The sequence below is a fragment of the Neopelma chrysocephalum genome, unplaced genomic scaffold (genome assembly GCF_003984885.1).
Source record: "Neopelma chrysocephalum unplaced genomic scaffold, ASM398488v2 Primary Assembly neopelma1_66, whole genome shotgun sequence".
Lineage (NCBI taxonomy): Eukaryota > Metazoa > Chordata > Aves > Passeriformes > Pipridae > Neopelma > Neopelma chrysocephalum.
In genome coordinates, this window is record NW_020897725.1 from 11114864 (window position 1) to 11139814 (window position 24951).

General features: G+C 38.0%; 1 protein-coding gene across 3 annotated transcripts in view; it reads left to right on the forward strand.

The window, feature by feature from the left end:
* KHDRBS3 (KH RNA binding domain containing, signal transduction associated 3) overlaps nucleotides 1-24951 on the forward strand; it is a 98411-nt gene that overhangs the window by 11237 nt on the left and 62223 nt on the right. For all 3 annotated transcript variants that reach the window (XR_003534400.1, XM_027684471.1, XM_027684473.1), the window contains exon 2: nucleotides 16071-16189. Coding sequence is in view for 2 of the 3 variants with exons in the window: in XM_027684471.1 (XP_027540272.1) it covers nucleotides 16071-16189 (119 nt within the window). In the remaining variant the exon portion in view is untranslated. The remainder of the gene's footprint in view (nucleotides 1-16070; nucleotides 16190-24951) is intronic.

Below are 24951 nucleotides of genomic sequence, written 5' to 3' on the forward strand. Positions count from 1 at the left end.
GAGAGCCGGGATCGGGGCTCCCGGGAGCGGGTGCGAGCCCTCTGGAGGGCGAGGATCGGGGCTCCCGGGAGCAGATGTGAGCCCCTCTGGAAAGCCAGAATCGGGGCGGTGGGATCGAGCGTGAGCCCCTCTGGAGAGCGGGGATCGGAGCAGTGGGGTCTGCATGTGGATGCTGGGTGCCATTGGTGTTTGGGTGTCACATCAGCTCTCGCAGCCAGATGTGTTCTGTCTGTTCCGCATCTTGAAGCGCAGGTGTGTCCCTGTCCTGACTTAACCCCAGCCAGCAGCTCAGCCGCTCGCTTGTTCCGCCGTGGTGGGATGGGGGAGAGAATCGGGAAGGGTAAAAGATGGAAGACTCTCGGTTAAGAGTTAGCTCTGGGTTAAGATAGGGTGGTTTGATAAGCAAGGCAAAAGCTTCGTGCAGAAGCAAAGGGAAACACTGAATCCAGTCACCCCTTCCCATGAGCAGGCAGATGTTCAGCCATCTCCAGGAAAGCTGGACTCCATCACACTCAGGAAGACAAATGCCACCACTTTGAACATGCTCCCCTTCCTTCTTGCCCCTACTTTACATGTAGAAGATGACACCGTATCATACAGGGGGGATGGTTTTGAGCTAAAAGAAGAGTGATTTAGATTAGATGTTAGGAAGAAATTCTTCATTGTGAGGGTGGTGAGGCACTGGCACAGGTTGCTCAGAAAAGTTGTGGTTGCTCTGTCCCTGGGAATGTTCAAGGCCAGGTTGGATGATATTTCAAAAACAACCTGGTCTAGTGGAAAATGTCCCTGCCCATGGCGGGGGTGTTGGAACTAGATGACCTTCAAGGTCCCTTCCAACCCAAACCCTTCTATGATTCTATGAATGGCAACTGAAATAGCCTGGACCTGCAGTGTTTTCTTCATGTATACTTGAACTAGTTAGACTGCTGTCAATCCAGTTTCATAGGTGTTGAATGAAGTTTTAAAAGAAACTTTCCCAGACTTCTAAACTTCAGACTCTTAGAATATCACTTTACCAGCTGATTAAATGGAGAGTGCAGGGAAACTATCATAATGTTATTTATAAATGCTTTGTTTATAGATGCACTTATACAGCTTGAAGACCTGAAATAATAGGCCTTGTTTGGAACACTAAGTAATAGTTCACATAGTTCAATATAAGGTTAATTAAAAATGCTGATGTATGTTTCATTACCTCATGAGTGGCAAGTGGCTGGCTGTGGGATCAGTTCTATGAAGAATTCTAGGCAAATTATCCTTTAAATTAATGCCCTGACAGTGGAAAATGGATGTGATTTGCTGTTTTGACTAGTGGATCATAGTTTCTTTAGACTGAAGTGGTACACTGAGCACTGTGCTAACATAATGTGTTTTTTGCCTCTGAGTAGGTTGTAGTTTCTGAACGTGCCAATCCCTTATCCGTGTCCATGTGCTCAAAGCAATGACCAAAGCTTCAAATGACTGGTTGCCTAGGATAGAAGGCTGCCTGCTATGATGGCTTACATGAAGTTGATGCTCAGTAACTAACTCAGGTTGCTGGATGGCCTCCTGCTTGGTCTTTCTGCTGGGGAAAGCAGCGAGATGGGTAGGAAAAATTGAATCAAAAGTACTTTTCTTTCCTACTTGGTTGAAGTATAGTGTAAAGCTGTAGGTTTAATTCTGTACAATCCTTTCAGAATATTTTGTTAACTTAATATTATTCCACTGGAGTAATACCTGGGTGGAGCGCAAAACCCGTAGCTTGCATTTGAGTAAATTTTTCAGCAGCAACTATTCCTTATTTCCAAGTCTGTGTGAATGGTGCTAATCATGTAGGTATGTCTTGTCAGCATTTGTATGAAGTGTTTTGGGGCACCTCATTTGGAACGTTTCTTTGCTGTTATCAAAGCTGAGATTTGAAGCTTTTCTGCAGAGTCATCTGAAAAGGGCTGAGTGCAGAGAATGCGGAAAGCAAACATAGTTGCTTTATTCAGGTTTGGTACCTTAAACATGGCTGTGCATCCTGTCAATAATGGATGTCAAGCTGTACTGTAATAAAACAAATGTTAGCATTATTTTTCTTTCATTGTATTTATGACTGATTAGCTGTTTGAGCTGTATCAACTATAGTCAGCTTTTGGTAATAACCCTTTTCCCCTTTTCACCTTGCAGTATTTCATCCTCAAGACAGCCATCCTTACATGGGAGACATTTTTACATGTACCTCACTGAAATCCTATCAGAATAGTGAATGCAATTTCAACTTAAGCCACAAAATGAAGAAATAAGAGCAGATGGCCCCTTCAGAAAAATAGATTAAAGATAATAGATGCTTCTGGCCAGCTACATAGTTAATCTCTATGCCAGTAGATAGTTATTATGCAAGGGTAAAGTAATGGCTGTATGAATTTAGTGGAAAAAGCTTTTCCTCATTCCCAGCTCTTTCTGATAATTTAGTGTTATGTTATAATTTTAAGATAGTTATAGCAAATTTAAATAGTAACTTAACATCTCAGCCTTGACCACATTGACCACCATAACTGGTCTACTCTGGCCTCCAATCGGGAGGCCTGGAGACACACCATCTGTAACGCTGCTGATGCTTTTGAGAAAGCACGCAGGATCACCCTTGAGGAGAAAAGACAACGCAGAAAGAATCGAGCCTTGCAGAATATACCATCTAAGGAGTCTTTCTGCTGTGCCTTTTGCAACCGGACATGTCTATCTCGTATTGGCCTTTTTAGCCACCAACGCGCTTGCAAGAAATGTGGGTAGAGCCCTTCCCAAATCTTCGTTCGCGAAGCCTAACCATGATGATGAAATAGTAACTTGTTAAATTAGTTTTATGTTGCTTTAGAAAGGGATACTACAAAAAGAGCAATCCTGGGAATGTAGTTCCATTTATAGTCAACAAAGACTATAGATGCATTTCTGGTATTTTCTGGCTCTGTGACACACTGAAGATTGTGTGCCTTTAAACCCACATGTCAAATTTGGTAGAGGTATCCGTAACGCATCCCTGTTTCTCTGGATGGCGTGAGGAATAGCTTATCTTCCCTGTGGTTAAATGTTCTTTTCAGTTTTACTAGTAGACAGTCAGGTATTTTTCAGTTCAGTTAAGCATTTTTATTTCTTTGGTGTATGCAAAATAGCACATTCCAGCCTTTTAGGTGGTTATTCTGTATGTTACTAGATATGCCATTCCTGCACTTGCTCTAGAAACAATTAATTGATAACAGGAAGTGAGATATAAGATTAAGTAACACATGAGCCATTCTTTAGGAGGACTTCATTGGTCCACAAGTATCCACTGTGACTGTTTGGGTTTCTTGTTCTTACCAAAGGCACCTTTTGCATTGTTTCTCTCTAGTAGCAAGGAGTGGTAGAACAATCTACCCCATTAAGTGGTTATTATTGCTCAGCTGTCCTTCATCCTTTGGGTGCCCAGACTCTGAATTTCTTAAGCAGCTGTATTTTTTAAAATGCATCCCCTTTGTCCTCTACCACTTCTAGAAGTTAACTTCATTCTATAGTTTTGGAAAATGGAGCTTCAAAATTTCCCATATAGAAGCAATTTGAGCATCACTGAACCAAGAAGTAATGGCACCTCAGGTACTTGGCGTTGGCACTTTTCTTATTGTTTCTTGGCAGACAGAAGTGATGAAGGAGCAGAAACTTGAATATATGGGGTTATGAAGGCAGGTGGGGGACAGGCAGGGAAGGTGTCTGCTTAGTAGCAGCTTCTGCAGCTTCCCAGTGCTACTGTTACAGTTTTAGTTTAGGTTTTGCTGTCTCACCATAAATGTAGGTGAATTTCCCTGGCTGTGAGTTGTTCCATTGCACTTCAAGGTGTCAGTTGCCTTGTGCATGTGACATTTTGTAGTAGTTGATTTTCTGTGTATAATATGTAGAAATATGCTGAAATCTGCTATTTAAACTATTTAATATAGGAATTACATCCCTAAGGGAGTTCATAATACACATCACAGGGAAAAAGATGTGTTTGGTGAAAGTTGGGATTTTGAAATTAGCTGGATTAAAACTAATTAATCATAATATTGCTATGTGACATATAGTGGTTGCAGTGAAACTCAGGCATCAGATTTTCTACTTCTATATTAGTGCTTGATTTTAAACTGTCTTCAAAACTGTGAGACAAGTGAATTGTCAATGTCTTGACTTCTGAGTAGTTGCACAGAACATGCAGGTATCCTGCTCCTTACAACCATACCATAACCATGTTTGTTGGAAAGAAACTTGACCTTAGGCTTTTAAAAATGCCTTTTACCAAAGAAAGATACTTTTTTATAAACAAATTTACTGACCTGAAATATAACTTACTCAGAAGGAACTGCTTAGTTTTATTTAAGGTAAACATGGTGATGCTTTCTTTAGAGAAAGACTTCAGGTAAGAGCTGTTTCCTGTGGCAAGTAAAACCATAAAATAAATGCTACTAAAACTGTATTGTATTTCAACTGTATAACATGTGTTTCAGCCAAAGCTTACTGGCATAAGTTGGTAGTTACTTCAGATACTTATGCAGGTATAAAACAGTCTATTTATTTTTTTTCTTAGAAGTTGAGTAATGTTCTATTAGGTGAGTGCTAGAAATATTGGTTTAAGAAAAAAGCTTTCTTTGACAGATGCCATGACAGTTGGAAGATTGCTTTCCTCAGTGAAGCTGCTACATGGACAAGCATATGCTCCTACAGAGACCAGGCTTATTGCAGTGGATGTGGCTGCTTTCCTGCAGAAACTGTTGAAAGATGTTTGTTCCTTCTCTTTTGATTTTTGGCTGGAATGAGTCCACAAGCTGGACTTTCAAGGTTTATCACGCTTATAGGGCAGTGTGATTCTTTTTTTTTTAAATTCCATTCAACTAATTTTGAGAATAAGTTTGATAGAATAATAATTGGAAAAAATTAAATGTGGTAGCAATATGCTTAATTCTCTGTAATATGTATCTTCATACTGGACAATGTCTGGATTCACCTGCTATTGAGCATGGAAAGGGTAGTAATTAATGTTATTCCTCTGCTAGTTAAAAACTAACTTGGATGCTAAGTTTTTAACATCCAATTCATGTTAAGGCTAATACATAAAATTTCCACACAAATTTCTTTAAGCTGCATTTTCCCCTAGGACAGTAGATGTACGAGCTGCCTTTGTATGTTTGTCCTGCCAAGCTGTGTTACTGCAGCCAAGGACTGTAACAGGTGACAAATAATGAAAGTACTGCCTACAATAATTTTGACAAAAGGAATGTTTTGTCTCTTTTATTTGTTGGCAGTGGGAGTAATGGCCCTCTGAAGGAATCATAAAATTGTTTGAGTTGGAAGACCCTTAAAGGTCATCTAGTTCCAAGCCCCCTGCCATGGGCAGGAACACAGCCCACCCCAACCAGTTTGCTCAGACTCCATCCAACCTGGCTTTGAGGTTAGAGGATTAGGGGTATGTTAAAGTAATCCAGGATGGTGTGTTGGAATTAGTCCCCTTTCTTTTACATGTGCCAACTAACCTCCATAGGTTTGTTTCATACATCTGTGGATCAGAATACACAAATGCTTTAGGATATTTGGATTGTTACCTTTCCATAAGTATTCTGTGAAAGCATTTTTCAAATTAGTGATTTTTTTTTTTGTTTTACAGATTAATATACAACCCATCTATAGTATGTCCCATGACATCCATCTGTGGTTGAGTTCTTTCTATACGAGCTTATCTTTGCACAGCTTACTTGCATATCAGTAGTTTGTGCTTTAGTAAACAAAGTTGCAGATACTGTGTCTCAGGAATCTGAGCAGTTTATATTGGAAGACCAGGAAACTTGTGTTCAAATCAGCAAGCTGAGAAAATTACGAACTGTAGGTTGAATCAGCAGATATACATAAAGGTTACTCCAGCATATACTGTTTTCAATGGTTAATCTTTCCCAGGCTCCAAAGCAGTGACTGCATTCACTTTTAGTTCACTTGACCAGCACAGTGTCACAGGATATATAGATGTTTTTATCAATTCTGTAGTAAGATTGAGGTTATGTTTGTTGGTAATGGTTAGTGTTGGATCATTGGGTATGAGTTTTCTGTGTCCTAACAGTGTCTGCTCAGTCTGAGCTTCACTGAATTCAGTATAAGAATTTAGAAACTTTATAGATACTTGTGATAGCCTCATTTCTGTTCATTTCCCTAACTCTGTGTGAAATATGAACAGTGACAAGTGTTTATTGGACACAAAATGTACTTTAGACAATGTGATGTTCTGGGAAGCAGTGAGAAGAGATGCGTAACTTTGGAAGAACATGTGCATTTTCAGCCATACAGAGTAGATTGATGGTGGAACTCTGGATAGGATAAGCAATGGACTGCTGTACCCTGGGTCTGTCCATATGTTTCTCTTGACTGTTTGAGCATATATAATCCTATGATGCATGAATAACATTAATTTCTAGCATGCTTTCAGGTAAGAAATCATAGCTTTCTGGGCTACAGTATTTCATGAGAAATCTTAGAGTGGGGGCAGAATTTTTATTAGAACTAGTATTTTTTAAAAGTACCAACGATGGAACCAATCTTTCCATCAAAAAATCATTTCAAAACTCTTCAGTAAAACAGCAGAAATCAAACAAGCAGCTTGCTTAAATTTGCTGAGTAGAGAAGAAGGATCACTACTTCCAGATTGCTGGCAGTGCTGTTCTGGTGCAGCCCAGGTGCTGGTGACCTTTGCAAGTGCACCTTCCTGGCTGGTGTTCAGCTTGTTTGAACTTCAGGTCCTCTTCTGCCAAACTACCTTCTGGCTGTTGGGTCTCCAAGCTGTTCTCGTGCACAGGGTTGTTCTTCCACAGGCCCAAGACTTTGCACTTCCCTTTGAACTTCATGAGACTGCTGTCAGCTCGTTCCTCCAGCCCTTCAAGGTACTTTTGTCATCACAGTATTGTTTTAATCAGTCCCAGTTTTCTGTCTGTAAACTTGATGAAACTGCATTCTGTGCCAGCAGATGTTAAACAGCATTGACCCACTAGTGTCCAGCCCTCATTTGAGCTGGTTGTGATGCCTCTAACACAACCCTTTGAGCCAGGCAAGTTGGTTTTTGGTCCAAGTCTCGAGCCTGTACCCCATCAGTTCACATGAGGATGGTGTGGGAGACGATATCAAAAGCCTTACTGCAGATGGGATGGAGAAATCAGCTGCTTTTGTCTCATCTGTGGAGTGCTCAGGTTGTGAATTGCTCTGTTGGGTTAGGAGTGACTTCCCTGTCATGAATTTGTGCAAACTACTCACACTCATCTCGTCCATCTATGCTTCAAAATGGTTTTCCAGGGTTGTATCACCTTCTAAGGGATCCAAGGTGAGTTTTACCATTCTGTTGTGCCCAAGACCCTCCTCCCTGCTCTTGAAGATGGGACTGATATTTGCTTTGCTTCAGTCTTCAACAGTGCTCCCTGATGGCCAGAACCTTATGAAAACAGTGGCCTGTTGATGACATCAGCCAGCTCCCTCAGCATTTGTGGATGTTTCCCGAAAATTCTGGTTTAGTGATGATTTCAAGTAAACTGTGACTTAGAGAAGGTGTAAATTGTGTTTTATTGGGATTTATCAGTGGGATATGACATGTTACTGAACTGAGGATTGCCAGAGTGTGAGGCTGTACCTTGGCCTTCTGTCAGTTGGGATCGAGTGGGCTGGCAAGGCTCTAGTTGCTCAAAATGATTTTTAGGGAAGTAGAGGAAAATAACACTATGTCTTGCTGATGGCTGCATAAATCTTGCAAAATGCTGGGTAAACATCCGTACACTTATTTGTGTAACTATCAATTATACAAAATGTAGTGATGGAAAATCCCTGGTGAGGATGTGTTTTGGTAGCATAGCTGTCTTCCAGTATTAAATGTGGTTTGTTTGAGTCTGTTATCAGATTTTTAGACTACACTGTCTTTGCCAGTGCCCTAGAGCTTAAAGTGTGGTCTTTAATCGTGCTCAAGGCTGTCTGTTTTAAGGTTCAATAACTGGATGTGCTATAGCTACTGTTTCAACTTGGCAGTAGTTTAAAATGTGGTATTTGCATATAAAGAGCTGCAGGTTTTATCCATTTTTCAAATGAGATCTGACTTAGGCTTTTTCTTGTGAAAAGTTGTCAGAGGAGTCACAGAAAGTTTGAGCAGCACTATGCACATAATAAGGAAAAAAGATTATAGACCCTTCTTGATGACTCATCAAAATGACAAGTTAAATCTTGTGTAAGGGCTACCTGGCTGTGTTCATACATATAAATGAAAAAGATGGAACAGTTGCTTTTAAGGGCTCTTGATGCAAAATATTAACTTCACTTTGCCTAAGCCCTGTGCCCCAAGTATGTGTTCTGTATGTTGGATCCCCTTCTGAAATAAGTCATGGCTCGACATTTAAAATCTGCATCCACAGTAACTTTATATCTTTACTGCCTATTGTTGTGTTTGCACATGCTGCTTTTTTGAGGGAACTAGTTTAGGCTCGTGCTTAAAACTCAATAAGAAATGTCTTCTAAACAGAAAGATCACTTAACGCTAATCCCATTTTGTTCCTACCATACCTCCTGTACAGTTCAGAGGGCTTCCAGAGCTTTTTGTTTGGGGTTTTGTGTGCTACTACATAGAATAACTTCTAATCATTGCGATTGGAAAAGACCTCAAAGGTTAACCCAGTACCACCATGTCCATCACTAAACCATGTCCCCAAGTGCCACATCCATATGCCTTTTGAACACTTCTGGGAATGGTGTTTCCATCATTTCGCTGGGCAATGTTACTGTTACAATGCCTGGCCACGCTTTCACTCAAGAAATTTTTCCTAATATCCAGTCTAAACCTTCCCTGGTACAACTTGAGGCCATTTCCTCTTGTCCTATCCCTTCTTACCTGGGAGAAGAGACTGACCCCGACCTAGCTACAACCTCCATTTTTGTGCTGTCATGTGGAAGCATGAAAATGTCCTTGCAGGAAGGGAATGGTTCTCCTACAGGCTCTTGTGCCGTAGATATGGTAGGTAAAAACAAGACAGGGTCCTTTTTCTGGCACTTCCTACCTACAGGAATGATCGTAAGGTGCCAGAGGCTCTAAGAAACCTCTGAAGGTCCAGTGTCCTGCTCCAAGCAGGACAAAAGCCAATATTCTTGCCAATATTTAGACAGTAAGATTAGGTGTTCCTGAAGCAGGGAGGAACATGGTAGTCAAGTTCCTGTTCTTGTTCTGGATGTGGATGTAGGACATTGGGTACTGTGTTTCCACCTGTATATTTGAGATTTTTTTTTATTTTTAAGTTACAGAACAAATGAGTTGACTTTTTGTAGGTAGTGGATTCCTGACCTTGCTAATTTAAGAACATTCATGTTTAAAGAAAGCTGTAGGCAGTAGGTAAATCATGCAGGTGATTTTAGAATTTTGTTATAAGTTATCTTCAGAATGAGAAATAATTTTCAGTGGAGTAGGGTGGGTATATGAGACTGATGCCTATGTCTGCATCTTGTTTTCTTCCTGAGCAAGACTGATTAAACATCTATTAATATCTTATATTTGATTTTGCCAGTTCCTACTGTGGTACTTTCTACCTTATTGCTAATATTAATCAGTCTAAATATATTTCAGTGGAGTCATTTTTGATGTGAAGGTAATAGGTGTTCAATTAGTTTTGAATTGCTGAAATAAAGAGGCCCATTCAAAATATTTGTCATATTGGTGACTGAAATATATTTTCAGATCAGTGCAGACAGGAGTACTTAGACTGTAAAATAGAACCTAAAATGCCTGTGAATGCAATTTAAATAAAGATTGGTTTGAGTCCTTCAACAGGGTTATTATTATTAACTTGAGGATTCTGAATGCTGTAGACATCATTCTAGCATGAACCGCTTATTTTATTGTAAATTCAAATTGGATTCATTGTCAGTTGCTTTTACAAAATTAGGTGGCATATAAAAGACAGTTATTCTGAATTCAACTATTGTAATAATGTACATTAGTTGAAACAAATTCCTATGTTTTTTTATGCACAGTTCATGTTCTTAATGTATTAGTTTCTGTGCCAGTTCAGAATTAGGACCTATTACAGAGGCAAAATTTGTGATTTTAAAAAGACTTTATTTTAAGCATCAAAATGTTGGCAGAGGAGGGTTCATAAAGGAATGGGTGTGGGTGCAATAATAGAGCAGCAGCATTAAAAATTAAAAATTTTATTGCATTTTTTATGTCCTTTAGACTCATTCAGGATGGGTTTATATGTTGCCATTTCACATATATTTAGCTTCCTTATTTTAAAATTTTTGAGGCTATTTTTGTTTGCTTGGTTACTTTAGTTTTCTAATTTGCCTTTTTTTATGAAGATACACTAATTAGTATTTACTTTTGAAATGTCTTGGGGGTGGAAAAAGGGATATTTTTCTAAGCATTTACTTATATCAGGAAATGTTTAGTTTGTGCTCTTAATTGTGTGTTTTTCTGGAGGATTGGGATGCTGCATACAGTTGAAATTGGGGAATTCTGCATCTTTTGTGAATATCTACACAGAGAAACTGTTTTGAGGCAAACTAGACTATGCTAGATGTGTTTTAAGACACTCAAAAGCAGGAGGTTAAGATTGTCTCTGCTGTTTAGTGCAAAAGTTGGGAGGATTGTCCAGCTTCATGATGATCTAGGGAGAGTGAGTAGCAGGTCTCTTGGAGGCTCTTGTAAGGAAATCTGTGGGGGTTTTTTCAGCCAACCTTTTGAAATGTATTAAAGCCTTAGTGTGGTGATTCTAGTTCAAGTTCATGCTGTGCATGTTTTCAGCTTCAAAGACAAGAAATGTTTGTTGGAGAGGTGTTTGTTTGAGGACTTTTAATCATCCCCTAGTGGGACAGGGAGAAGGAGTCCAGTGTGAGAGATACATAAGCAGAAGCACAGTCAAGACCATTTTACTGTGACAATAATGAGATTAAGCTCTCATCAATATTGTCAAAATTAGAGCTATAGTTGGGTTCACCATCCTGTGTTAATGAACTTTGGATTTACCATAAGTCTTGGAAGGACTTTGGGCATTAAGTCAGCATCCAGCACAGCAGACTTCCTATGAATTGGATTCATTGTAGAAATTCAGATTTTGATTTTTATTTTTAAATGTGCCTTCTGAAATAAAGTATGGGGTTTGCCACAGTGGGAATTTTCAAATAAACAGTATAAAATGCTGGCAAATTTAAGCCATGGTATAAAAGTAGTGCTTTTATTGCAAAGTCTGTTTCAGAAGTGCTTACTGGTACTCTGAACTGGAAAGATTGTAGGAAATTTGGGGAAACTGGACTGGAATTGTCAGTTTTTCCTCTATTAAGGAAAAGCTGTTTTCTGTCATGAAATTGTGCTCCAACTGGCATGGCCTCCCTCTTTATCTCTGGGAGCTTGTCTCTTACCAAAGCTTGTGTGTTCCTTAAAGGGATTCTTCATAAAATGCAAACTAGTAAATAAATCAGTCTGTTTTTTGTAGTAACATCATTTTGATTGTTATTTCTAATGTGAAACCTTAAGGAATCATGCTGTCAGAAGAGATGGCCATCTCACTCAGTGTTATATCTCCAACAGTGGTCAACAGTAGTGACTTTTCAAGAACTAAAAGGACAGGGAAAGTATGGAAAGATACTTCCACAGCCTTCATTTTGAATTAAGAGCTTTCTGAATTGAGGGTGGTGTGGTTTTTCTAAGTCAATTGTGAAGTCTTGATTTTAATGAGAAAGTCATGCTTCAATAGTTGTATAACATGCTTGGTTGACTCATCTAAATTTTATTTCTTTTTCATAGATACAAGGTAATAAAATGGCCCAAATAAAGCAATATATATTGCTGCTATTGTATAATGTTAGTAATTCTCAAACCCACTTTATTTAGGAGTGTTTTTTAAAGATAATGTGATTCTTAAAATATTCCCACTCTCAAAAGGAACATGGAAACTACTTCTAGTGCAATTGCACTGCAGTTCCATCAATGTCCTGTTCTCTGAAGCCACGATCACTTGGACGTCCTAGAATGAGCCTTGCATTTTTCACTTGTTCTTCTATCTGAAGTAGGAAAAAATTAGTATGAAATTGTTTGCATTTAATGGGGTGTTTGATAAGGCTTCTGAATCTAAGGAAAAACAGTAGAAAGTTTCTTAAGGATTTGCAGGCAAACTTACCTGGTTTCTATTTCTCCTGATCTTGTGTTAAGGAAATACTGTCTTAAGGACAAGTTCAATATACATTTCTGTTTACTTTGACATTTGATCATATATTTATTATACTGATTTACTACAGACAAACAGGGCATCACTTTGCTCTTTATTAAACAGAAGTATTTATATTGGCTTAGCAGAGGAAGCTGGAATCCTGGCTTGTAGTTCTGCCCCAGGAAGATTAATTCTAACTGAAGATTAATGTGAAACAATTCTACTTTGTCATTATCTGATGTATCTAGCAATGTTATTTGGTGAATTAAATGAGGACTAATCATTGCTTAGATCTCTCAGCTATGATTAAATGTAAAGAAAAAAATCCATGCAGTTATTACTGCATCCAGTTAAATTCCTGTTGCATTAGCTGCATCCTTGGTCTGAGAATATGGGATTTTAATCTCTAGCATTATGGGAAGCTTTAATCACATGTTTATTTACTGTTTATGATCTAGGAAATGTCATTGCTTCATATAGCTAAGCAGTACAGAATGTAATCTAAGGATTAAGAAAAGGCAAATCTTCCTATCCATTTGACCTTGAAAATCTGATTGGATTTCCTGTGTGATCTGGCATGATTTTTCCCTAATTATCTAAAGCTTGATGTATGTGAATGATATTCCATGAGCTGTGCAGATATAAGTAAAATTCTAATGGTTAACTATATTTCATATTCATCTAAGATTTGAGTGCAAATAAATAAGAATTTGTATAGCTATGGCAATGGGATGTGGCTGTTGTTAGAGGAGTCATTTGTTTTAAAACCAATGGGTAAAATTGTGATCCATTTTGCTGAGAGTTGATTTGCAGCCTCTTATGTGTTTCAGTAGCTTCTTCCAGCAAATAGAAAGTTGTTTAAACAGTGCAAGTAAAAGAATAAAGGAGTATTTTTTTCTTAAAATGGTCAATAAGAAGTGTGTAGATATTTGGGATAGGATTTTCGGAGTAATTAATGGATTTTTGGACTAATGAATGGATTTCTTTTCATATTTATTTCACCTGCTTCAAGCTCAGTGTTTACCAGAGCAAGAAGGGAATAGTCTTTTATGACCTTTATTTTTTATTAACTGAATCAAAAAATTAACAAATTATGAGTGTATTTAGCATTATTCACATCGTTGCAATCAAGTCCTTCAAATGCTGAATTCAAATAACTTACAAAAGCTAAAATATTTTAGAAATACAAATAGAAGTGTGTTGTTCTCTTAAGGAATTTATGCACCTGGTTTGGCTGAAGAATGTTACTGAGATGCAATTCTGTACTTAACTCTTGAAATACGTTTTAAACTTATTTCCATCTGAGACATCTTAATGTTCCTGAAACGACTCACTTCTAGGTGTAATATTGGCAATTTCTAGGAAGGTCCTTGTGATTTTCATTTTCAGGTGGGCAGGGGGATTGCAGTGTATGCCATGCTGTGCATTTGGGGACAGCATTGTATGACTCACCAAGAGAAAACAAATTTTTAGCTTTACCAGTTCATAAAAACAAGGTGGGCTTTAATGTTAAAGGTACTTTTATTTTGTAAGTTTAGATTCTTCGGGAAAAAGTCCTTCACTGTAACAGTTGTTATAATGACTGACAACTTGTAAAGGTCTTGTATCAGCCTAGTATCAGCTGAGATACCAGGAGGTTTCAATGCACTGATCTGTCACAAGAAAATACAGCACAATGCATTAATTGAATTTTTAATATTAAATTGAGCTGTACTGTGCTTTTCTGCTGTTGAACAAATTCTGATCCTAATATCAAAAGTCAATACTACATGAAGTCATCAAAATTTCTGTAACTTCATTTGCTTCAGTCATAACAAATGGATGTAGCTTTATTACAGTTTTAATATTCAGTATCTCTTGGTGTAAAACATTGGTGAAGGAACAGCATACTTTGGTCAGCTTTGAGTGTCTATACTAATAGTGTATACCAGCAGCAGCCTTAAAAATTAGTGTTGTTTTTACTTGTAAAACATAACCTTTTAAGTATCTAGTCTTGTTTTTCCAAGAGAAATCAAAGAGCTTTATCACTACTACCCTTGTTATATCAGGAAAGAGGGATGCTAAGTGTAGTTTATTAGTATTTCAAGGCTGTGATAGTACTATGGTTTTATGTCTCAATGTGATAGTTGGAAACTTTGACTTTTAAATAAAACCAGTCACTGCTTTCTGAGTGGTAACATCACACCCTATAAAATTTTAGTCCTGATTTCACCTGGAAATAAGTTCCAAATTAAACAGATGTAACTTTACATCTGCTTAATTGCGTGTAATTCTCTGGGATATAAAGTAGCATCTCCAAAGGACATGTGAATTCCAGTTTTGGCTGATAAAATGTTCTTCATTTATTGTTGTTAGCCTGTGGGGGAAGGGTGTTGGAGGTTTTTTTTTTTTACTGAACATGCTGAAACAAAGGACATTCTGGAGCAAGGTTGCTTTGACAGGGCTCCTCCAGAATGTTTACATTGCTGGAATCCATATGAATCAAAAATTTCCTAGGGACTTGACAAGATTTGAAAGTATAGCTGGGGAAGGCTTTTCCTTCAAAAAGCCTTCAGATAGTCTGAGGCTAGTTTGGTTCCTTAGTTTGTAAGTCACTGAGCACTAACTTGGATAAATTGTATTTATTTCCTGTTCTGTGTTAGTAAGGTGGAAACTTGCATGGAAGACTGGAGTTTGTTATTGGGAAAAATGTTGGCATCTTCATTTCTGTAGTAGTAAATGGGAGAGGACTGGTTTTCATTAAATAAATCTAATGATGCACGGATTTCTTCCCTAGTAAGAAATGTGTTGGTTTATTCCGTTTTCCCCTGGATGTAATTTCAAATTAGATTGTATTTTAAAGTGTACTAAAGGATGCTTTCTCCTATATTTTTAATCAGTTTCTTTGCATTTTTTATTACTGTCTCCCCTTGACATAAGATCACATTCTCACTAAAGAAGCTTCAAGGTCTTGATAAATGTCCTTAAATTCTGGTGGTCAAGTAGAGTAGAAGGGTGCTTCTTATTGTGAAAAATTACTGAGATACATGAAGATGAATGTGGAGGACAAATGCTAGATTCCAATAAAAGAAATTTTATGGCACTTTTGAGATTGATTGATTGGATTTTGGGATGTGTTAACATGTTTAACTCTGCAACCCCAACATGCTGGACCCAATCCAGCAAATACCTCAAGCAGTGCTTCACTTTCAGTCTCCTTGCGTGCTGCTTGTGATTCCTCACTAATGAAATGAAATCTGGGATTTTTTTCATTAGCATGCTAGAGAGTCAATATTTGGAGAGAATTATAATCAAGAGTCAGTTTTTTATGCATGTCTGGAATGAACAGAGTCATGCAGCCTCGTTTGAACTTCTAAATCCCATTCCTAATAATGTCTTTGTTGGTATAACGTTACTCTCAGATTTTTGGGTATGATCTACATGCCTCAATTACATTCCCGAAATTCTGAAAGATTACCTTGACGTTTGCTCCTAAGTGAACTGTAGGCAGCCATCATGAAACCTGCATACTTTGTTTACAGAAGAGGAATACAATTGTTGAGTATTAAACTACGTTGTATGTTTCAGAATTTAAACATGCACGAAGGTATCTGAGAACAGTTTTTACAACTTGAGCCATATGAAAAAATAAAGCCAAAGTGTTAAGTTAAAAGCTAGTACAATGTTTGCAATGCTATTCAAGGTGCTGATATAAACATGAATATAAAAAAAGCCTGAAAAGACAAAACATGCTTTACCCTATTGACTTTGTATAGCCAGTTATATATATTAATTACACAATATGCCATATGTATTATGCCATACAGTATTAGCTTTGAAATTTATTTATACTGACTGAAGATTCTCAGCTTTTAGATTGTTGTATTAAGCTGATAAAAAACTTTTTTTTTACAGAAATTGAAAAATTCCAAAAAGGGGAAGGAAAGGAAGAGGAAAAGTATATTGATGTAGTCATCAATAAGAATATGAAGCTGGGACAAAAAGTTCTGATTCCAGTAAAACAATTCCCTAAGGTAAGCCAAATTTTCATGCTTGATAAATTTAGATGCTTGTAAAAGATATTTCACTGGTATCTTATCTGTTTTTTTTTTTACCTGTTACATTTAAAACTATTAACAATCACTACTCTTGGTGTTCTGCAATCTTTTCTGTAGGGGCTCTAAGGTAGAAATGTTTCTTCTTGGAATAAATGTGAAGGAAAATGGTGCTGGTCACACAAACTAGTATGTTGAGAGCAAATAAATGAATCATATTTTTGGGATAGCAGGATCTTCGTCTTCAGATTATCAACAGGAAAAAGAACATTGAAATTGACTGCGATGCCAGGCTTCAAAACTTCTTTATTGTAGCTAGAAGTGCAGCTTAAAATGCACCATTAAGGAAGTAATTGTGTAAATTTTCTTCTCATCCTCTTAAGTTTCAGCCATGGTTGGTCATGAATGAGTTATAGCTACACTACTAAATTATACAGTCTGCTCTGGAGGGGTAGGGACTGTTTTGTTAATATCTTTGACCACCATGAATTCTTAATACTTTTTTACTGCCAAGTATTATCCTGCACTAAAATATTGCTGCCTGGAAGCATTTATTCAACATGCAGTAGGCTGTGGAACTTTATTATTTTGGTCCCATTTAAAATTCCAAGGTTAATGTTATGACAATCAGATTAGCATTTTTTCATTTGTTTGAAATTGCTTTTTTCTTCCTATTAGAAGTTTCAAGACTTTCTGCTCATGGAGGAAAAATTCCTTCATTGCTTCTTCCGTATGTTTAGGAAGACTTTTTCTAATTGTTTTTTTCCCCACAGCATCAGGGTTTGTTTTTTTTCTCACAGGCCTATGCTGAGTAACTTGCAGGGATTGCTTTGCTGCTGTTGAAAGGTTCATAAAATACTGCTGTAGTGAGTGCAAGAGCACAGATCATGTGGGCACCTCTTTGGAACTCTGATTTAAGTCATCTCTGGCTAGGTAGAGCTATATACAAACATACAGAAACATAGAGATGGGAAGAAGGTAAAAGATAGGGACAGCTCACTTACCTGGTCGATGCTGGTAAACAGGACATTTTTGTCATAAATGTTGAGATGTAGATACTTGAGCTCAAGGGGAAGAAAGGCAAAATGGCTATTAGGGAAACACTGCCTTCTGAAACATACTTCTGCTTCTTTAGTCCTGTAAGGAAAATTGACGCTAGATGCTGAAATCATTCAGGATAGCTGGTAGGAAAGCCCTTTCAAATGGGTAGATATCCTCTGCTGTGTGATCAGTAGTTCTGGCCCATAGAGACAGTGTTTGACTGTCTGAGCTGGAATAAAGCCTGATGGTGCCATGGCAAGAAACCTGAATTTATATCCAGACAAAGCTTTGTAATCCTGTATGTCTGTTTAGACCAGCAGGATCTGGGGACACACAGAGCAGTACAACTGCTGTGCAGAGTAGACATGCCATGTGAGTTCCTGTGTCTCCACTGGGACTTGCTCCACAGAAAGCAGAATACTGGTATCTCTACTTACACAAATCTCCCTTCTGCCAGAGTGAATAAAATCCTAGGTATGTTATATTTAAGAATATTTTTACCCCAATATAAAGGGGCTCAACTTTTCTTAATTTCCATTTTTTACATAAAAATGGATATTTATATTAAAGATTATTCATTAAACATTCTGTATAGTCAAAAGGAACTAGAATTCCTCACTTCATAGGAGTAGTCTGAGGGGTGAGTATCAATTCAGAATTATGACAGGCACTCTTGATATTCTCTGGAAAGTACCCACCCTAAACCACAAGCAGTGACTGCAGTTTGCTGTCACTTGTTTACTAGAACCAGGCTTGTTGTTTTATTTGAGATCTAATAACTTATGATGCATTGTATGAAGTTTGATAACTTCAATATGGCAAACTAAGAACCTTATCCTGGCATACTGTAGTCTGCAGTGAGTGACATGAGTTTTTAATGCCTGTACACAGGGGAACAAAGTCTCTTGTGTCCTAATTTTTTCTCTAAATGCTAATCCTATTCATATTTCTTGTTGAGAGGAAGGCTCAAAAGTTAAGGATGCTTTTTCAAGACTTGTGGGGTAGATATGGGTTTGCTCCAGTCATCTTGGTTCCACTGAACTCTCTGTAGAGGGCATGTGTTGTATATTTGGCCATATCTGATTGGTGACAGCCAACACAGCTCCACTAAGGGCAAGTTGCGCTTTACAGAACTGGTGGCCCCCTAGGATGGGATTACAGTGTTGGTGGATAAGGGAAGAGCAACTGATGTTGTCTACCTGGACTTGTGCAAAGCATTTGACATCATCCCATATGACACTCTTGTCTCTAAAGTGGAGAGCGTGGACTTGATGGATGGACCACTTGGTGCACAAGGAATTGGCTGGAGGGTCACATTCAGAGCTGTGATCAAAAGCTCCCTGTCCTAGTGGAAAGCAATGATGAGGGGTGTTCCTTGGGGGTGGGTACTGGGACCACTGCTGTTTAAGATCTTTGTTGGTGACAGTGGGGTTGAGTGCACCCTCGGCAGGGTCACTGATAGCACCAAGCTGTGTAGTGCAGTCACACACTGGAGGGAAGGGATGGCATCCACTGGGAAGTGGATCGGTTTGAGAGGTGAGCCGGTGAGAACCTTGTGAACTTAAGCAAGGCCAAGTGCAAGGTCCTCCATGTGGGTTGGGGCAATGCCAAGCACAAATATAGACTGGGCAGAGAATGGATCAAGAGTAGCCCTGAGGCTTGCTTGGGTTGAAGTTCAGCATAAGCTGACAGTGATTGGAGAAGTGGGGATGGCTTTAATTTGAAAGAGGAGAGATTTGGATCAGACAGTAGGAAGAAATTCTTCACTATGAGAGCAGAGAGGTGTCTGGCACAGGTTGCCCAGAGAAGTTACGGCTGTTCCATCCCTGGAAGTGTTCAAGGCCAGGTTGGGTGGCACTTTGAGCGACCTGGTGTAGTGGAAGGTGTCCCTGCCTATGGCAAGGAGGTTGGTGCTGGATGATCCTTAAGGTCCCTTCCATCCTATACCTTTCTGTCATTCTTTTCTGTGGAACTTATCAGAAAGTATCGGGGTGCTCATGAAAACCTGAAATGGTCTTTGACATAAATGTTTTATGCCTCTGTGCTGCTGTTCTCTGTGCATGTGTGCCATTTTCTAGTCCATTTTGCCTGTGATAGGTGTTGGTATTGGTGTAAATGTGGTGTTGGTAGAAGGTACCAGAAAAATGGTTAAAAGATGTTTTTCATCTTTGAGCAGTTTTCTTTCCTAGTGGTCAGTATTGGTGACAAATGCTTCAGAAAAATGGAATTTAAGACTTAAATAGGATGAAATTTGTGTTAAAAGATGTTTTGCATGTCGATATAGAATTTAGAGTTCTAGCAAGCTGGCGTGTTTGCCTGCAGTCCACACTAATGCTGTTACCTATTGTGCAAGATCATGAACAAAGATACTTCCATTTTTTCAGAAGTAGTCTTTATGGTGTTAGTGACCTGAGAATCTGCTGGTCGAAGCTGACCAAATCATTACAATAATTGATTAATCTGTCAAACAAGCATTTGATTACCAGTTTAATCTGGCTAACTTAGGTATCCAGAAAGTGGTAAGAAAAACTAAGTTTGTTTTGACTCCATTAATAGAACACTAACTAAATGAACACTGTTAATGGAACTAATAGTTCCATTAATAGAACACTAACTAAATGATACTACTTTTAAACTGCATCAAAAAACCTCCAAATTATTTAACCCTGTTAAGGATTGAACAATTTTAATATCTGAAAATGAAACTAACAACAAATAAGTGATTTTTGCCAGGAGAAACTATTCCTTTGTTTATGTCTCCTAATGATGGCTCTGGGAAGGAAAGATGCCTCTGCTGTTTAGGTGTATTGACATTTCATTAATCCTGTCTTAATTTCTTATTATAAGTGAGGTCTGTGGACCAAAACAGCCCATCAGTGCCCTGCCTCCATTAAGACAGCTTGCTAGACCTGACATGTATTTCATTGCCCTTTCCCTCTTTAAAACTTTTCCCTACCTCTTGAATAAATCATAACGGCCTCAACACAGGTCAGGCAGCCGAGGCTCTGATCTGATCAGCCTGGCATGGTAATGCTTGCTCACATTACCCGTCCTGTCAGATACATTCTCAGGAGATCATGGCTGGGTCCTGTGCAATTACCTCTGACAGCCCTGGGAGATGACAGGTTAACTGCAGCAGAAAGTTATTCAGCTGAAGTGCAGAGCAGCAGGGTTTCTGTTGAAGAATCTGGTAAACCTCACATTCAAAAGTATGTATTGCACTTTTTTGGGCATGTTTGCTCACCCTGAAAAAAACCTGATGAGTTTCTGGTCTTCTGCTTAGTGCACAAATAGTTGAATGTCTCTGTGCTTAACTGGTGTCCTACCCACAGCTCTTGGTTCCTTCTCAGATACTATATAATTATATCCTTTAGCTTGAAACTTTTGTCTTGCTCAACCCTTTGCAGTGTTAACAGGCCTAATATCTTGTTATAGAGCTAGTTGGTCTAAATATTTTTTTTTTCATTTCTGGACCTTGATAGAAGGTGATAGAATAACCAAGATAAATTATTTCATAGCACAGACAACATTCAGGTTAAGATGGTTAGTATCAAGAGTTATGTTCACTTTCTCCTTGTGGCTGGTTGTGCATTTGAATAAATTTCTTTGTGTTCTTTAGACTCCTGTACACATTAAAAAAAGGCCCTGAATTAATGTCTTCATATGGTGACAAAATAGTCTTGGTAAGACAATGTTGTAGAAACTCCTATATAGATTGCAGGTCCAGTCACATCTTTTCAAAATCTGATTATATACAGTCTTATGATTTTTCAGCTTGGTCCAGCTCTACAGATTTCTCCAAGAGGTCTGAATTGCTGTGATGGGGAAATTAATCTCAGGTATTTAGGTGAGGCTCAAATAAGCTTTGGTAATGCTGTCTGCAGTCCTGTTGTAACTGGGACATGTACTACAAGCAAGGATTAGAGAGGTAAGGGCTTTTATGCAACCTTGTAGGAAAAGGGCCAACTTCTTGAGGTAGGATTCAGCTCTAAATCTAGTTATAGATAGGGGTCCATGTGGATGCTGAAAGTCTAAACTAGTCTAAGTTAGTGGAATGGGATCTTGTCAGTTTAGGACACTGAGGTCAGGGTGACTTATGTACTTTGCTCTTTGATCAGCTGAATACCTCAAATGACTTTAGATCATGTGTAAAAATGTGACCTTTAAACCTGTATTTGTTGCATTTCATGCTCGAAAATAATCTTCAAACTCGCACAGACTTTAGGGTAGAAGAGGTGAGCTGACCACTCAAGGAAGGTCATGATGTGGTTGTCTCCGTGAAGGGGCTCTCTGGATCTATCCTGGCACTGCTGTGAAATGCCAGAATGTGTGAAAGATGTTTCAAAGCTTCAGTATGTACAAGTGAGGCAGGAGGGTGTTACCCCCTTCCCACACATTTAATGAATACTTATTATGAAGTAGTTTAGTGTCAGAAATCTGACTTTGCTTTGACGGTTTTCTGAACTTGGGTGTTCTGAATTAGGAGGAAAAAATAGCTTCCATGGATGATAAATGGAATGATGATGGTTTTCCATAAGATGGATCAAAACTATGGGAACAATTACTTCCATTTTGACAGGTTACCATTTTAAAAATTGCTCTCAAATCTACACTTAAATACTGGGTAAATCTCAGAAGTAAGGAAGAAATGGTCCGTGTTGTTCCCTGAAGTGGTACTTTAAATATATTTTTCTCAAAAGTTACTGAGTTGTGGAACTGGTATCTATTTAAACCTTTTAGCTCAACTTTCAAAATGAAAATATCTGTTTTAAAATGTCATTGTCATATACAATATATGTGCAGTTGTTACATAAAGTCATGGAGAGATTAATATTTTAATCACATGACTAGTTAGAAAGCAATTTTTTGTAATAGATTAGTTTTAAGGATTTCTTAGTAGGAATGAGAAAATGTGGTTGCATAACCAGAAGTGATGTGGAGGGACAAGCATCAATTGTAATACCAGGGATAGCTTTTGAGCAACTTTATAGTAATTCATCAAGCTTTCTGTTGTGAATAAATGTTTAAAGACCTATTGCTATGTTACGTGAAGGAGAAGAGCTTGTGATATGACGTAGATGCTGGGAATATGTACCTTTCTACAGAAACCTTATCTTTTTGACATGAATAGGAAAAACCTTGAAGTTTTCCTTGGTTCAAGTCATTGTAAGGGAAAGCCCTCTGAATCTTAAATTAACTTTTATTTTTTCTAGTGACCTTGTCACAGAGGAACCATTGCAGAAAACTAATATGCCAAGAAAGCTTTCTATGGCTTTAATGACAATGGAGTGCTTAGAGCTTTACAGGGAAGCATTTGGTCAAGCATTTATACTTTCACTAAGTATTTTAAGCTGGATGAACCATTCTTAGCAGACTTGCCTTGGTGGGGATAAACAAGGATTACTTTTTCCATTATATCCCCTTTTCTGTAATATATACATTTTAAAATGCTGTAGCACTGGTATTAATTCTTTTTTTTTTTTTTCTGAAATAGTAGATCAAGTGGTTGTGAAGAGAATATCTCCCTTGTATGTGAGATATCACTTATTTCTCCAGAAGTGTTTTCAGGGAATAGTTTCAAGCAGTGATGTAGTAAGGAAACAAATCTCTAGATAAGTGTTTGATTTGGTGATTCTGAAGAATTGTGTACTAAGCAGTGATGTCCATAATCTCCATTGTACAATATCTGCAAAAATGCCTATTAAAATGAGGATTTATGAATAGCAAAGAAAGGACATAATTTTCAAGCAAAAATCTAATTATCAATCTTTTTCCTGTTTCTATTGGGAAAGGTCTTTTTATTAAAAATGTATTCTAAATTGGAGATTTTTAGTTACACAACACTTTAAGGTAATCTGTAAAGGGGAAATAAATACATGGTTTTGGTATAGTTAACGAGTACTTGTGGGCTAATGGACACCATGGTCAAGAGATGTCAAACCCCATGTCTCAGGAGTTTGAGAAGATGTTGCACTACATACAGCAGTATGCACTTTACCCACAAAGTAAACCAGAGGTGTAGAGACGGGAGGATGTGCTTTCAGTGATCACATATTTTAGGAATAGGAACACCCCTTAAATCTTGCATCATTTTGCTCAAACTAATGTATATCTAGTGATATTTTGTAATGATATAGTGGTACAGAGGGTACCATTTATCAACAGTGGAGTAGTGTTTGGCTTGAAGTTTAGCTGAGGTGGTAATTTTCCCCATTTTATCCAATTGTCTCCTTCCAGGTCTATTAATCTGCATCTCGATACCGTTTTTGCAAAGATGCCTGAAGCTTTGCTGTAATTTTGCTTGAGATACTATTTTTGCCATATCCTTTAGACCTGGTCTAGAAGCGACTTTGAGTTGGGGACTTTATCTCCTTTTTTATATGCCATCATCCATAATATCCTGATACCTAATACATTAGAAGCCATGTTAATGCAGAGACAATCCTTGATTTAACACAGGTGATCCAGTGTAGAGTAACATTCATGGTTGGACTGCTTCAGTACACTGTTAAGTTGAAGCTAGTGAACTCAAGGGCAATTTGGGGTATTTACAGCAGTCTGGAGGTGATTGTGCTGTACTTCAGAAGGGTGAGTAAAGAGGGGAGTCTGTCATGTCTGATTCTGAGCCAGAGTTAGTGATTGTGACTGATCTGACTTGAACAGAGCTGCTCAGATGTCTTGTCACTATGCAGTGCATCTAATTCAGAGATAGTTTATAAGGCAGAGTTCAATACTAGACCTGAATTTGTTCTTTTTTCTTGTGCTCTTGGGGCAAATAAACCCTAAATGTGGAGCATGAGAAGCACCCATGGAACTTGTCCATGAGCTCGCCTGGATCTGCCAGGTTTATTTGCTTCTGTTTCACCAGCAGACAGGCCGGATTTGCTAATTTTGAAATTAAAATTTGTCTTACTGAGTGGTGGTTTTGCACCTTTAGGTTTAGAGTCGTTCTACTCCTTGATTGCTGGGGATAAAGCAGTGTAAAAATAATGCTAGTAACTTAGTGACTGATATTTTTGTTTGTATATCTATGAAATATTTCAAAATAAATCTTTGTTTCCAATTTGATGTAAAAGGGAAACAAACTAATAGTTTTAACAAAATGCAGTACCTGTCCAAAGTAAATAATCTGTTTTCTTCTGAAAGGATTCTTTCAATATCATAAAGGGGTTTTATTTACAGAATAATCAACTGAAATGTTCCAAAGCTTTTTAGCTTTGTGGTAATAAAAATGCTTTGACTGCACTGTAAGCCATTTTTTACTAACCTTTAATGTTTATGTTTTTAAGCTGCACCTGGAGGTACTGTGCTTTCAAATCAGCAGAATTTCAGACTTGCAGCACAAGTTTCTTATGCTTCAGACTTGTCAAATCTAATATTTGAAGCCCTGGTGCACAGGAAAGAATAGTTCTGTGGATCTTGGAATGCATTTTTATGTTCATTAAATGTCTAGGACATGTCATCTGTGCAGATCTTTGTATAGCTGCTGTTATGTCTGGCCTTGGCTCTAGAGATTTCATGGTTTTGATAAGATGACAACTTTTGGAGGTATTAAAGTTTTAGATTTCCATGGGTCAGGTTTTAGATTTCTGCAGCATTAAACTATTTGGCTTTAAAAGAACTAATACAGTTGGAATAAAAAGTGTTTATTTTTCTTCCCAATAACTTATAAGGATATTTTAAAGTAAACATAAGTAATC